This window comes from Gadus macrocephalus, chromosome 1 (genome assembly GCF_031168955.1).
Source record: "Gadus macrocephalus chromosome 1, ASM3116895v1".
Classification (NCBI taxonomy): Eukaryota; Metazoa; Chordata; class Actinopteri; order Gadiformes; family Gadidae; genus Gadus; species Gadus macrocephalus.
Genome location: NC_082382.1, coordinates 16,292,909 through 16,309,485, shown reverse-complemented (window position 1 = coordinate 16,309,485; position 16,577 = coordinate 16,292,909). Strand labels below are relative to the sequence as shown.

The 16,577-nt window shown below is 46.5% G+C and overlaps 1 protein-coding gene across 1 annotated transcript in view; it reads left to right on the top strand.

Moving 5' to 3' along the window:
* LOC132455608 (EMILIN-3) overlaps positions 1–14,085 on the top strand; it is a 16,464-nt gene extending 2,379 nt beyond the window's left edge. Inside the window, exons 3-7 of the mRNA XM_060049504.1 lie at positions 8,611–8,733; positions 9,494–9,780; positions 10,541–10,887; positions 11,373–11,723; positions 12,016–14,085. Of these exons, the coding sequence (XP_059905487.1) occupies positions 8,611–8,733; positions 9,494–9,780; positions 10,541–10,887; positions 11,373–11,723; positions 12,016–13,161 (2,254 nt within the window). The 3' untranslated portion in view covers positions 13,162–14,085. The remainder of the gene's footprint in view (positions 1–8,610; positions 8,734–9,493; positions 9,781–10,540; positions 10,888–11,372; positions 11,724–12,015) is intronic.
* Positions 14,086–16,577: the final 2,492 nt, after the last annotated feature.

Below are 16,577 nucleotides of genomic sequence, written 5' to 3'. Positions count from 1 at the left end.
CAGAGATTATTTTTGCCCTGAGGGTGGTGAGTGATATTTGGCCCATCAGAGCCGTCGATTCATGTCACTTTTGCATCCCATGACTCTCTTTGCTTGCCCTCCCCCACCAGAGAATGGCTTTGGTCTGCTGGGTCGCAGACTCTCCACGACCCAGCTCAGCCTTGCATGTAGGACCTCAGATCTGTAATGCTCGGACCTAAGACCTGTATTGGTAGAACCCCAGACCTGTAGTGGTACGACCCCCAGACCTGTAGTGATGGAACCCCAGACTTGTAGTGGTACGACCCCCAGACCTGTAGTGGTACGACCCCTAGACCTGTAGTGGTATGACCCCAGACCTGTAGTGGTACGACCCCCAGACCTGTGATAGTAGGACCCCAGACCTGTGATGTTAGAGAGACATCTACTCCTACCCAATGGTTCTGGGTTAAATCCCTAATGTTTGAGGTCCATCATTCAGCAAGATGCCTAACCCCTACCGACTCATTCATGAAAAATGATAAAAATGTCAACTCAATGTTTGAATAATAGTTTTATCAGCCAGATCGCCCAAAGCCAATTTCTTTACCAATTTCTCAATCACATTTTACTATTGTTGTAATTGTTAACATCCTCTATACATCACCACAACACTCTTTGATTTAAAGCGAAGTCCTTCATGGAAACATTTCCTAAATATCTATGACCTGAACTAACATTATAACTATTCTTCTCTGATCCCCCCTCATTCACTTTTGCATACTCAGTCATCACCGTTTATCACTCTGCGTCTTAAGCGCTATATATATAGACTTATATTCCTCCCTTAGAGGTGTTAATGTGGATGCTACGTGTCGCATGAAGATGAATGTATGTGGGCAGCATGTGACAGTCTGGCACGAGACTGTTTACCTTGGCGACATTGGCGCCAACACATCTATTAATACCAGAACACCACACACACACACGCACACACAAACACACACACACACACAAATAGATACAAATATACACACACAGAGACACACACACACGAACACACACACACAAATACATACACATACAGACACACACACACACACACACACACACACACACACACACACACACACTCACACAAATACAAACACACACACACACACACACACACACAAGTTTGTGTTTACACACACACACACACAAATTGACACATATACACACAGAAATACACACACACACACACACACACACACACACACACACACACACACACACACACACACACACACACACACACCCCAATACACCTATGTGCCTTAATGGCTACCTCTCAGACGATCCCCTAAGGTCAAAGCAGCCCCCATGCAGTCCATCTTCTAGGGTTACTCTCTATTCCATGTCGGCAACCAGCTGGCTTCAACCATCTATAGTAAAACATATTCTTTCATATTTAGAGAGGGGAGAGGAGAGAGAGGGAATAGGAGTTTGTGGACAGTGTGTGTGTGTGTGTGTGTGTGTGTGTGTGTGTGTGTGTGTGTGTGTGTGTGTGTGTGTGTGTGTGTGTGTGTGTGTTTGGGGGGGGGGGGGGTTAGTCATAACATTCTTCCATGAGACATCATGTTTGAGGTCACCCCCACAGTAGTGTTTGTGTGAGGTGACTTGACCCGTGCTGGACATAGCTAGCCCCTAAGGGGGGGGGAAGGTCTGTTCACACACAGCAGTGCACGACACATGAGCTCAGTTGTTGGTCTGCCTGCTCAGTGGAAATAGAAAGCGCACGATCGCACGTGTGCCAAAACGTGTGGAGGAGAGTGTGTTTGTTTTTGTGCTTTGCTTGCATGTGCACTCGCTGGCTCTGGGTTTTTCAGTTCTCTTTCTGGGTGTGCATGTGTGTTGAGGGGTGTGCATGACTCGCTACTTTTACTTTGTGCACTCCCAGTTGTGTTTCTTGATGATCTGTGTGTTTGTGTCTGTGTGTTTGTGTGTGTGTGTCTGTGTGTGTGTGTGTGTTTGTGTATGTGTGTGTGTTTATGTGTGTGTGTTTGCACTCATTTACAAGCGTGTGAAACCTAACGATGACATACCGATCACACAGTGTCAGTGGAAATAACAAGCCACCCACTCTTTATCCACCCTGTCTATTTACAATTCCACAGCTGTTGTGTTGTGTTACTCTCAACATTTGTCTATTATTGTTTTGTCTGATATTCAGCGATGGCATATGGCATATTGTAGTCACAGTCAAGTCAAGTTCAATGTTGCATTCAGCCACCGTGACATCTCATCATTTTACTTGTGCTGTTTTTGTTTGTATTCTTAGTATATTCGGTTTGTTTTCCTGCGACCCAATATATTGATGCTCCTAGCCAAAACAAAACATTTCCTGAACGGCTTCCACGGCTTGATGAATTGGACACAGGTCAAGGGGGGGTAAAGGTGACGGGGTTGGCGGAGATCAAGGGTCGTGGGTCATGGGTCGGTGCTGTACGTTTGTGTTGGGCGTGTGATGGAAGGAGAGCAGGCAGCCGATCTCCTGCTCAGGGTCACGACAGGCTCTTCTGTTCCAGATCCAAGGCTCTTGCTCCCCTCTCTTAGCCCTTACTTCTCTTTTGGATCCTACTTCAAAGTATCCGGCCTTTGACTCTGAGTTTGGTTTCACGAGTTTTAAACCTCACTCATTTAGTTGGTGAAAACAGCTAAATGGAACTGACAGTCGAATTTTTTTGAAAGTCAGTTATCAGCCTCCAAATCAGACTGAAGAGTAATCAAGTAGGACGGCTAAACGGATCCCGATTATAAGTAGCATGGCATTTCCTTGACTTAATACTGGTATTACAGTTTCTTAAAAAATCCTTCAGAACTTCTTACCCGGAGCAGATTTCTTACCTCAGGAAATGCCAGAGGATCATAACAAAGTTATTGGAAGGGTTTTACTACTGGCGGTTTAGCTTCTTAGCATACTACCGAAGAAAACATGACGACAGAGCATGGACATGACTATATCGGCTGAACGACAGATTCAACGTCTGATCTACTCTATTCCTCTCACAACAGGGCAGGGTTTCCTATCCAAGTGATCTAGTTTCATCATCAGGTGTTTCAATCCCAAAATATGGTGTTCAACCTTAAAGCCTATAGCTATAGCCGTGGCTGGCTCTAAGTTGACCTCGTGCCTCCACCTGTCAGAATGATCCCTCTGGGTCCTGGGTCCTAGGGCTGGGAGTATCACTGCCCAGTTAATTAGCAGTAACAACAGTGTCAATCAACCTCGCACCCCGGGACTCGTGAGACCTGCCAGTTGGAGAGAAATAGAGTTTCATTAAAAACCCATAGAAGGAAACGGCGAGCCTCCTGGGAGATTTATTAGCCCACAGAAATGACGTTGCTATGTCAAATGACCTGTTATGGATTCCACGGTCCACCTTAAGGGACGCCCCCCCGGTCATAAATCTGTCCGGGCCGGCGGTATCGGGTCTGGGATCAAACAGTCTGGAACTCGCAGGTGACCAGCTGGGCAGGAGTGAAGGGGGGCGGGGCTTCATGGTCCGGAGCGTCAAAAGCACCAATCGCAACGCAGGACAAAGCAGTACTATCAGGGAGCAAATTGTGACGACAGAAACATCATGAACACGTGTAAGAAAGGCCATGAAATGAGATAAGGATCCAAACAACTTACATAAGACAAATACAACAGGATGGTCCGACGCTACGAGAGAGTGGGGCATTTGGTTTGGACACTAGCAGCACAGGGCGGGTCCAGAAGCAACAATATTATGTGCTAAAGCGCTCCATGTGAGCATCTTGAGATGGGAATGCTGCTGTTCCCAGGAGGGAACCCTGTGCTGGGATTTCTGAAGTGAAACTTTATACTGGAAATATTTACAGAGGGACCAGACCTGAAGTTAAAAAATGACACGGTCTGGACTGGAGACAGGCTTCTGGCATGGAGAGCCCTAGTGTTATAAAGGGGGGGGTGGCATTACTCACTCTGAACAAGGACTGAGTTTATTTACCTTGATGGGTGACAAAGGTGGGCGTTGCCGGGAGGCTAGGGTGGGCTCATGTTTTGCTCAGCCGTTTATTTTTTTTCAAGTGCATTGTACAAATAATATTAACGGTTGTTGAAAGACTACTAAAGTTTGTTTAGTGGCTTTCTGATACCCAAAAACAAGTTTAATTCCAATCTCAGAGCACCAGATTATGAAAAGCAGATTATAAATGACTGATGACACAGGCTAGGAACGAATACAAAAATTAATATATATGTTGATGTATTCATTGATTGAATGTACCTTTATCTATCTTGATTGTACTGGAACTGGGCTGTTCTCTGTGGTTTCGTCACAACCCGAGCTACAGACCCGATCTGAGAGATGAGCAACACCCTACCCCAACAGACCTAACCTAAACCAGTTGCATCTTGACAGATGAGGTGTGACTAACGCATAAAAACTACATTTCCCTGCCTTTTATTTTTTCATTTCCCGCCGGCGTGTTGAATATCACCGGAATGGAATGAAATATCACCGGTGAAGACGGGTGTCAGTGCAGGAACGTGACCATCAATCATCTATATTCCTTTAGGGGTTACCATGAGCACCTTCCATCGCAGGCTAGCTAGGGAGCGCCAGGCTAGCCACAGGTGACCTCACCATAAGCCCCCACTGTGGATATACAGCACAACCCAATAACAGAAAGAACGATGAGTAATCCGGTTACGTGCACGCCAAGACCTTAACATCTGCCCTCACATGCATACATTATTGTTTACAATAACGTAAATGTTCAGATACGCACACATTTGCACATACACAAACACACACACACACACACACACACACACACACACACACACACACACACACACACACACACACACACACACACACACACACACACACACACACACACACACACAGCACAAGTGAGGCAGAGAGAGACAGGGAGAGAAAGAATACCTATGCAAAATGTTCAGATACGCACACACTTGCACATTCACAAACACACACACACACACACACACACAGCACAAGTGAGGCAGAGAGAGACAGGGAGAGAAAGAACACCTAAGCAACTGTTATTAATGTCTCTGTTCCTTTCTCTTGGTTGCATGTGACCACTTAATGCCCTTACAGATAGTTTCAGATGTCTGCCCTTGCCATGCTGTGAAGCTGACCTCTGATGCGGTGGGATCTCTGTCAGTGAGGCCCACGTGCTCCTGGAAATATTTTCTGTGTGTGTCCTCCATCATTGCGCTAATTCAAGCTAGAAGCTGTACTTTGGTGTTGGTTTCCACAACCCTCATAGTGTGCAGCTGTGCTGCTGGAGTGATCAAACTCGCATGTGGAAATGCTTATCACTATAAAAATCATATTTCAAAGCATTCAAAACAATCTGTTTCAAATGTGAAAGCAGTGTGTGTCAGAATGCATTTGTGTGTGTTTGTGAATGTGTGTTTGTGCATGTAAACATGCTTGTTTGTGTGTGTTTGTCTGTGTGAGTCTGTGTGTACGTGTACTCAGTTGTGCATGCTTGTGGGTGCATGCATACTGAGTACACATGTGAATGCATCTAAAAGGCCACACAATTCAGCCATAGGTTGCGCCTTGCCTAAAGCTCATCACAACCATCCAAGTATGTCTGTGTCTCATTCAGTTCTCATAGACTCCTATTCTGCCAGTGCACAGCACCTGACCCCTGGCAGCCCCAGACCCCAGTCTGTAGCATACAGAGAGAGAGGGTTCATCAAAACACTCTCACTGCTAAAGCAGCAAGGGCTCTGTGTGCTTAATCTCAGCTCCAGCACTCCTAATATGTTATAGCAGAACTTGTGGTCAGAGACGACACAGAGCCTGGACCCGAAGCCAGAAACTGCAAGGGGCGGAATTACGCTTTGTTATTTGTTTCCTTTCTACTGATGAAAACTCATTCGTGCAAGTGGATGAAGCTTTCTCAAGTGGACTTTAATAATGCCACAGCATTTTATTAGTTACAGTGACCGGTCGATACTGTCAGTGTTGATTTAATACCTTTACAGACAGATAACTATTGCTGACAGAGTTTCTGATTGTCGATTAGTCCCTTATAGATCCCCTCCTCCAGCAACACGATTGGTGTAAGCAAATATGAAGCAAAAGGAAAGTGAAACAAACCTGTTCCCCCAGGTTTGAGTGATAAAAGCGTGCTAAAATAGCATGATGGAGTGGAGCATTAAGTGTCTAGGTGCAAAAGGGAGTGAAAGGAAGAAATGTAGAAATATTAAGAGTGGGAGAGGAGCATTTTTTTTTGGTACATCTGGATTCCTGCACACCATGCTGTCTGCTTCTGGTATGTGTGTGTCTATGTGTGTGTGTGTGTGTGCGTGCAAGTGCATGTGTGTGTTTGTGCGTGCATGAATGCGTGGCATTCTGTTGGTCTGAAGGTCAAAAGCTCTTCCCAGATGTGCACCTGTCAAACAAAAGTGATCAGTTTTGACTCTGCTGGTCAAGTCAGTGTCAGACACACACACAGTCTGCTCTCCATCAGCTGTCAGACAGGTGCCTGAATGTGTCTGGTCTGGTAGTCGCACGGTGCAAACACATTGAGCCACTACCTGTGTTTTATGCTTTGGAAAGAAGCTATTAAATCTAGATTCACTAGACGCTCGTCGACCAACGCTTCACAGGAATGAAGATATTCGCTGAATAACATTGAGTTAACCTTCGCCCTTTGCCACCCCAAGAGCCCCCCCCCCCCACCCCCCACCCCCCAGGCCCTTCTGTGTGGTGTTTATTTTTCAAGTGAAGTTCACTTCACCAAAACGTGACATGTGTCATGCTTGAGTACTTTAAAAACATCCAATAATACCACATCAAGTCACCACATTCTGGCTTACCACTTACGAGCACATGATTTGGCAACAGGTTGTCAGTCTGGTATGAAAGAGTTCAGTCAGACCGACCGCTGCCGCTTCTTCCAGCCCGTATTAACATGTGTCAACAACCTGCGTACACACATGCACACAAACATGCACGCGCAGACACACACATGCATGCACACAGATGCACGCACACTGATGCACACACACACACACACACACACACACACACACACACACACACACACACACACACACACACACACACACACACACACACGGGCACAGACTTGCACTCAGACACACACACACACCCCCACAAACACACACAAATAAGATCATATGCCTTCCTACACACACACACACACACACACACACACACACACACACACACACACACACACACACACACACACACACACACACACACACACACACGCACACACACAAATAAGATCACATGCCTGCCCACACACACACACACACACACACACACATACACATACACACACACACAGACAGACTGCCCTATCTCCTAGCCCTTAGAACCTGTTGAGTTGGCATATTGGCCGCCCCCCACCCCACACTCCTCTATTGAAACACTCCTGTTTGTGCTGTAACAGCTGTGGAGTACTGCTCAGTGCTGAATGTGTTAGGGGACCCTCCCCTCCGAATGGGAGAAATGCTTCACATGTAAGTCTAAAGAGCACAGCGCAGTGCGTTCCCTGGGCTGCACACAGGGCCACGGAACATTTACCAGTTGCTATGACTGCACTGGCAAAAGAAGGGAGAACATGTGTGAAAGAGACACAGGGGCATGCGCATACACCGCACACCCAAATCCACAAAGAACAAACGCACACACACACATGCATGCACACACACACACACACACACACACACACACACACACACACACACACACACACACACACACACACACACACACACACACAACATGCATGCACGCTTGCACACACACACGTACACACTTAGATATAGAAACACACACAAAAATACGTACATGCACAAAAACACACACGCACTCACACACCATCACACACCCATCCAGTCTGACGCAACAACAGAGCTGTAATAGTTATAATGGGGACGCTTTATGTGGCTTTGCACAAGCTCACACAAGCTCACGCTTCCAGATTGCAAACCGCTGTTGGATCGGCCTCAGATCCTTTATTGGGTTACTTACGGCGCGATTACAGCGGCCTGTAACCAGAATGATTCAACCACAAGGATGGTACTTGTACTAAGTCGACAAACACAACATTAGTAGTGCAAACGTTGAAAATAATGAAGGGAGGAGAGAGACAAGCAAGAGAATCAAAGGCACAAACACCAAGGCCGCAAAATAAGTCACGTTTTAACCACAGACAACACAGTGGTGCCAGAGGTCATGATGCTCCACCTGCAGCTAATCAAGCCTGATTAGCTTCACACTGATTATTCACTGAACAAATGCCCGGTATTGTTGTTTTCGGCTTTTCCATCCAACCATGTCAATTTGGAACGTCTTGATCTTTATTATACTGCCTTCATAAATATATTTACTTTTTTTTGTGGTGGGGGGCAAGTACTTTATCTTAAACGCAGGCGGAAGAGTGAACACAAGTGTTTGCCCATTGAGTTTCCAATTGAGTTTGAGATCATTTGTCCAGGCAGTTTTACGCCTAATAGGGTTTGGTGGATATATTTAATTACCTTTCATTGTTTTCTTTTAGCTAATATGTCCCACAGAAAAAAATACCTAACAGTGCCTTTGCTCTTCGTGTTCCCTCCAGAAACCACTGTGCCTACGTGGTCCAGAGGAACATCACGTGCACCATGCAGGACGGAGTCGCCACCTACGTGAAGGCAGAATACACCACCAAGTGCATCTGGGGTCAGAAGTGTCCGGTGGTCATGTAAGAGTGAAGAAAAAACCCTAATGTCTGAATACAAATGTATATTAAATTGAGAAAGACTTCATTGTGCAGAATTCATTTAAGATATCATTTTTTAAGAAACACATTTCTGAGTCAATGATTTACCTTACCATGTTGTACGCGCCTTTCAACCCAAGCTCATTACGCGTTTAAAAAAGAAGCAATGCATATTTGCTGCCCTCTAGTGTCCACGGTGTTTACTTTGGAAAAGATTTTGCCCTGCGGAAACATCTGTGATTATCGGTGGTGATTATCAACAGAGTGAAACCTGGGAGAGTCAGCGTTAATGCATTGCTGTATTGCTATCCCTGTAAAAGCTATGGGCCTACACAAACAACTTTTATCATTTTCATCCCTGCTATTTTTTTCTTTCTATGAATAAATGGACAAGTATTGAAATATGCATGTTTGAATTGTGACCTGATTGTTGTTTAAAATAACTAAAGCAAGATAGATACGCAGCCACAAGCCAAAATACTTTCTATATAATTGAAGATTTTCTATCTAATTTAATATAAAATCTAGTTTGAATTTGGTGTCTTTATCTCCCTCCAATCTACAGTTAATCCAATGGATTAACTGCAGTAATGGGATCTACCCATTGCATCTTTACTTATTCTCCCTGGATCAGAGCTCTTATTGAATCCATATAAATGCACAAAACTTCAGAGCTACGACTATGAATACAAACTTAATGTGTGTTTAGGCTAACTGGTTGCCTTCTCCATGTGCTCTGCAGGTACCGGACCTTTTACAAGCCCACATACAAGGTCGGCCACAAGACCATTACTGAGCTAGAGTGGAGGTGTTGTCCGGGATTCTCAGGTGAAAACTGTCACGATGGCTCCACACCCCTGCCTGACGGCACATTGCCCCCATCCAAGGGAGCTGTTCCCCCTCACCGACCAGGTCTGAGGGGCTACCCCCATGGTCCAAGACCAACCGAGGACCACAAACCTGGAGAGGGCCAGATAGAGCCAGGCAGGCCCATCCCCAGCATACATGGCAATGGGAAACCAAACCAAGGTGAGGACATAGGGATGCTTTCAAAACAGTCCTATTACTTACAAACTACTTTGTAGCAATATAATAATGTATTTATTCTATTTCGTTTAAGAATGCCTGATTCTGATTGGCTGGGAGGAGGGCATTAATGTATTTTGATGAAATAGCAGTGTAATAAGTTCCTACAGTTTTACAATTTAGCAAAGCCTTTTTTAAAGATGCATCCTGCCCAGGGATGCCTACAAGTCGGCTGCGGACAATGGTGATTGAACCCAACAACTTTTGGCTTGGATTTTAGACCCTTGTCACTACGTTCCAAATAAACGCCCACCATCTCACCTTTTGTTCTCTGTTTCCGTCATGACCTCGGCCTCTTTCTTTGACCATTGTCTCTATCTCTGGCCTCTGTTTCTGTATTTGACCCCTGTCTCAGTATTTGACCTCTGTCTCTGTCTTTGACCTCTGTCTCCGTCATTGACCTCGGTCTCTGTGTTTGAACTCTTTCACTGTCTTTGACCTCTGTCTCTGTCTTTGACCTCTGTCTCTGTCTTTGACCTCTGTCTCTGTCTTTGACCTCGGTCTTTGACCTCTGTCTCTATCTTTGAACTCAGTCTCGGTCTCTGACCTCTGTCTCTGTCTTTGACCTCTGTCTCTGTCTTTGACCTCGGTCTTTGACCTCTGTCTCTATCTTTGAACTCAGTCTCGGTCTCTGACCTCTGTCTCTGTCTTTGACCTCTGTCTCTGTCTTTGACCTCTGTTTCTGTATGTGTCCTCTGTGCAGGCAGCAGGTTTGGGGGGTCCGGGGTGAGCGGCGAGAGGCTGGACCGCATGGAGGACAACCTGCGGCGCCTGACCCAGGGTCTGGACACCCTGAACGGGATGGTGGTGAGCCTGGAGGACCGCATGCGGACCTCCCTCAGGGAGGACACCACCAAGATCCTCAGCACCCTCCTCGCCAACTCCCCCCGGCTGGTGGACTCCTCCGTGGGCTTAGGGGTGTTCCCCGAGGGGACGGGGGGCCGGCTGGACGGGGTGGAGGGCTTCGCCGGCCTGGGAGACCTGGAGGGCCGGGTCACGGAGGTGAAGAATGAGCTGCGGGCCAAGGCGCACGTCCTGGAGGAGATCCAGGTATGGCGACATGCTGCCTGTGTACTGGGGTAATGCTATCGTGTAATGATCGTTTAATGATGTCTATGTTTTGGCTCTATCAATCAATCCTTTTCATTCAACCTAGTTCAAAAGGTCTGTGGGCTTGTAGATCATGAATGGATAGTGTGATGATTTATTAGGGTATGAATAAACTAATAGAGACAGTTGATTGGTTGTGAACAGCGTGAACAATAAAACTAATAGCCTTTTTGCCTTTTTGAAATGTTAGAATCCTTTTCAATACATTTACCATGAACGTTGAACATTTATTTAACCTTTATATTATTCAGTCAATTTATTTATTTCATTACTGGGATCTACAAGTTAAAAAATGACCTTGATAAGTCTTTAAATTTAAGTTGGAAAAAGCTGATGAATTTTGTAAAAGTTGAGAACACGGACCGGAACCAATGAACTCCCATGGCTGATTGAGCCGTGTTTGATCTCCTCCCGTGCCTCCACAGGGAATGGTTCTCGGACACGACGGCCAGCTCAAGAGTCTGATGGAAGCGGCGAGCGGGAGGCCCGTCCCGGGGTCCAGGGCCTCCGTCCTCCTGGAGGAAATCCTGGACGCCAAGTTGGCGGGTGTGCGCGCCGACATCCTGGACGGCTTCGAGAGGCGACTCACGGGACTGGAGAGCCACTGCGACGAGAGGATCGTGGCGGTGCAGAGGCAGTGCCAGAGGGAGCACGTGGATGGCCAGGAGCAGATGCAGCAGTCCCTGGACGGCAGGGAGACGGGCATCAGGGAGGAGCTGGGCACCCTGCAGGCTCAGATCCAGGGTCTCACTCTCACCGAGAGCTGCTGCGGACAGGTAGCTACGCCGCTCAGATCCACCGGGGGCATACATGTGTAGACATGATTCTTGAAATTGCCATTTGTTTGTTATTATTCGGGAAAGCTGCAATGGAAACATTTGTATGAAATGACAGGTCACCCATGTTTTTTAATTTTAGGGAGATAAAGGTCATTAGATTCAACCGTTGAACCTAACTAGTGATTATAAATGCAGTAATCGAGCATCGATAATGGCTATGTTTAAATGAGCCATCGAAGTATGCTGCCGTGATGAAGCCGATTGATATGGACCTGAACTATCCCTGCAGGTGAACAGCCTGTCCCGTCGCGTGCTCCTCCTGGAGGAGTCGGTCAAGGGTCTGACCGAGTCCCAGAGGCAGCTGCAGACGGCCCTCAGTGACCACAGCGTCCACGTGGAGACCCTCATCGAGGCGCGCCTGGTGGACATGGAGGGCCGCCTGAACGCCACCGACGGCGGGCTGGACGGCCTGGCCGCGGTCCCCGGGGGTCTGGACGGCTTCAAGACCATGCTGGAGGAGAAGCTGAAGACCCTGGAGGAGAGGGTGTTTGTGGCCGTGGAGGAGCTCAGCAACGCCACCGCGCCCGCCCTGCTGGAGGGCCACGTGGTGCCGGCGCTGGAGACGGAGATCGAGTCGGTGCGACGCAGGGTGGAGGGGGACCTGGACGGCCTCCAGAAGCAGCTGATAGACCTGGAGCTCCTCTGCACTTCCTCCTGCTCGCCCTCCAGCCCGGTGGCGGCGGGCGTGAGCGGGGCCCAGGCGGAGGAGGAGTGCGGGGAGCTGGAGAAGAAGGTGAGCGGCCGCCTGGACACGCACTCTGACCAGCTGGACCGCCTGAACGGCACCCTGCGGAACCTGCTGCTCCGCATCGCCCAGGAGGAGACGGAGGGCTCGGTCCAGGGGGAGATCACCCTGCTCAAGGTCAACATCAACTCTGTGAACCGCACCCTCAAGGGCCTGAGAGACTCGGTGAGCTACATCGCGAAGGAAGTGGGTCACGCCAACACGACCTGGGAGCAGAGGGAGAACCAGCTGTCCAACCAAATGCTCGGCATCGCCCGGCTGGTCGGCCACCAGGCCACCGCCTTCGGGGCGGGGGAGAGGCGACTCGCCCAGCTGAAGGGGGAGCTCGTGGCCCTGAGGAGGAGGCTGTCCGGGGAGCTCCAGGGGTGCAGGAGCTCAACGTTGGGTGTTCAGAAAGAGGTGAAGGACGTAGACAGCCGGGTGAGCCAGGTGGAGGGCCAGTGTTCCAGCCTGGGAGAGCTGGCGGAGCACCTGGAGAAGATCCGGGCGGAGCTGGAGAGACACTCGGACTCCTACCTGGCCCAGGTGAGCGGCACTCTGTCCGACCACTCGGAACAGCTCGCCGAGCTAAAGGGCGAGATCAAAGACTGTGCGGCTAACGTGGCGTCCAATCAGAACGGAGACAAGTAGCATCTTTGTTGCGGGACAAAAAAAACATGTTTCTTCTCTTTCGGCTCGAGAGAATTCAACGGCCTTTCTTCAACTCTCTTCCACCCTGTCTGCATAGATACAAATCAGCCGGGCCAGTGAAAGCCAATGCCTATAAGCCCCCTGGCCTAGATTGCCCAGCTGTCTTGGGTTTCAGTTCAGTGAATTGATAGGAGGGGGAAGACAATGGAAGGCAGACACAAACAGATTTGGGAGAGACACCCTATGGTTGTATAGCTGGGTGTATAGCTTTTACTGGAGTTTTTATTCAATAGGGCATTTGTCATGTTTTCCTTTGATCGTCTATGTTTTGTTTTCATTCGTTATTTGTTTTCAACTTTTATTTTAACTTATGTGAAGCAAATGCTATGTTAAAATGTTAAACTGTTTCTATTAAAGACGTTTGAAATAACACAACAGCACGAATGCTATGGAACTAATAAGCTGCTATGGGTTTGTACTGGCAAGCACACTCAATCCTTTAAACATACTGTATGTCAACTTGGTGCTATGCATTTTTATAAATCTTTGTTTACCACTTGTATGAAATTGAAAAATTATTGCTCTGTTGACATATTGTGTCATTCATGCAAAGGCATATTTTTTATTTGTTAGTTTCCAAACTCACCAACAGGGGACAGTGGAAACACATTTGCATGGTAGGAGGCAATTGTATTGTAATCCAACAAGCTGGAGTGCTGTGCATTATTTTTGACTTGAATGTATGATGTTGCACCCGTGCAGACATGACAATAGACATGGAAGTAGACACTTTAACGTCACTAAATGGTCAAAACAAAGACTTTGAGTTCTGATATCCATTGTCGGCATGATGAATAAATCCAACATTTCATAAGGACTGTGGTTGAATAATGATGCACGTACTACTTAAAAGATGCTAACTAATGCTTGTTTGTATTCACTGCACATAAGTATCTTGGTTTAGACTCATCCATGGTCGATCTGAAAAGGCGTAAACGTGATTTACGACTGATGGCCAATGCTGTCATAATCGGGAAGCAGACGCTGCAGAATTCCCAGAGCATCAGCATATAGTTTGCAGTGGGAGCATCCCTCTTTGATTAGAAGTGTCTGACAGTTAATCATAGAGCCCGGGATTGTCGAAACCCTACAGAGAGTACAGTAGACTGGATGGGTGAGTTAATGATCACATGGAGTTAGTGCTGAGAATGGGGAAATATCAGATCTGAAAGCCATTCTGACTCAGAATTCTGACTTTGAGTTATCTATAAGCTAATGATTACGTGAAGGGAATTTTTCCTTTGTGAAGAATAAGGGAAATCTTTGATAAGGGGGTGAATCATTAAGGGTGTATATATAAGAGCCCTGTTTAAGATGCTATAGTTATAGGTGTGTTAGGGTTAGGGTTAGTGTTAGGTTTAGTTTAGTGGCAGCTAGGGGAAGCATACTCCTTCAGGTGATTCTTTACCTTCAGGTAAAATAATCAAGTTTATATGACTATATACAAATAAAGTCTGGCTCAATGGGACCACGTAGCGACGATTAATTAGCTCCACCTGTGACACTTACAGCATTAAAGTGATGAACACATTAATGCATAAATAGTAATAGTATATAATTCAATAATATAATATATATTGTTCTGAAATGGGCCATTCTGCTTAATGAATACTTTTACTGTTGGTACATTATTATATTTTGATGCTAATAGTTTTACGCTTTTTGCCTTTACAATATTTCAACAGTTTTGTCTAACTAGAAATAGTACATATTCAACCACACAGGCTATTATTAAGTGAAATGTGCTGTGACTGTTTCAAGTTCTCTGTGTCTACCTGAGTTCATATCGATTTCTGACCAATCAGGGCATCTCTACCCCGATTGGTTCGGAGAATCCATCATGCCTGTCAGTCGCAGATATGCAAATGAAACATTTCTCATCCATCTCATTACAACTCTAGAATCTTATACCGACATACGCTGTAATGTAAGCAACCTAAATTACAATTTACGAAAATAAATAGAATATATATTACCCTATTCTTTTCAACTCAAAACAACAACAGACTGTAGTGCAGCCCATTATTGCTGAATGGTCAGCTTGGGGACAATGGGGAGAAGGATGTTAATACAGCAAGGCAGGGGGTGTGGGGGTGGGGGGTGTTGGAGAGTGAGGGGCAGAATGGGACAAACTATCCGTCAGTATGCGGGCTGAGGGGAAGATAACAGGAAAACTGCTGAAACGACAAACAAGAAGTGGATCAGGAAGAGAAGTCATCAAAGAGAAAAAAAGATGAGCAGAGACAAAGGACGGTGGGGGCGGGGCTGAAAGTGGGCTGAGGCAGAGATGTGGTTCGGACGCGGTGAGGGGGGTGTGTGTGTGTGTGTGTGTGTGTGTGTGTGTGTGTGTGTGTGTGTGTGTGTGTGTGTGTGTGTGTGTGTGTGTGTGTGTGTGTGTGTGTGTGTGTGTGTGTGTGTGTGTGTGTGTGTGTGTGTGTGTGTGTGTGTGTGCGTGCGTGCGTGCGTGTGTGCGTGGGGTGGTGGGGTTGTATGTGCTTGATGGCTTGCAGGGCATGCAGCCAAGTTCTTGAAGTTCTTGAAGTTCTTGGCCACGGTAGAAACATATGAAACGCAACGCTGTCACGCCCCGCCCGCCAGCATGTCTTTGCTGTTGTGGGCGTCATCAGGAAAACGAGGTACGCCTGTGCACCGAGGCCCAGAAAGTCTACATGTGTTTGCCACAGCACCGTTTCACTCCCTCCAGCTGCACAATTGGTCATGTGTTTTGCCTTTTACATGTGTCAACCCCATACCATGTTAAGATATAATATATATATAGATATCGACATAGATTTTGTTATAGATAGATATAACCATTGAGTGACACCTGTGTTTGTTGTAGGAGAAACCATAATTAATAGCTATCCTCTGCTTCTACGTGTCATAATTAGTGTTATGAGCAACACCTGGCAGCACAAATTGTTGCGTCTCCTTCTGGAATGTTCCAACTCATTCAGACAGCTTTGTTTATTAGGTGTCATAAGGTGGCCTGCTTTGAGCGCGCAATTCAATTATACATTTTTAATATTATCAGGGATGACACAGGCTTGCCCAGCAGTTAGAAACAGTTGATGTCTATTAAACCGCACATACCATATAGTCCTACTGCCACGCCCAGTCAAGACAGGGAAAATATCTGATGACCAAATAGAGCCATGGTTAAACAACATTTTTATCAAAGTAAACTGAGTTCCTTTTAATCAATCTTTGATAAAGCTTTGATACAAATAATCAACTTTAAATTGATCAACACATTTCCCTGTTTGGATTTAGCAGACCAGGGATTTCAAAGCTGCTGCAGGTAAGATTTGAGAGTCGCAAAGAGAGGAATATTTTGAAGATAAATGGTCCCAAAG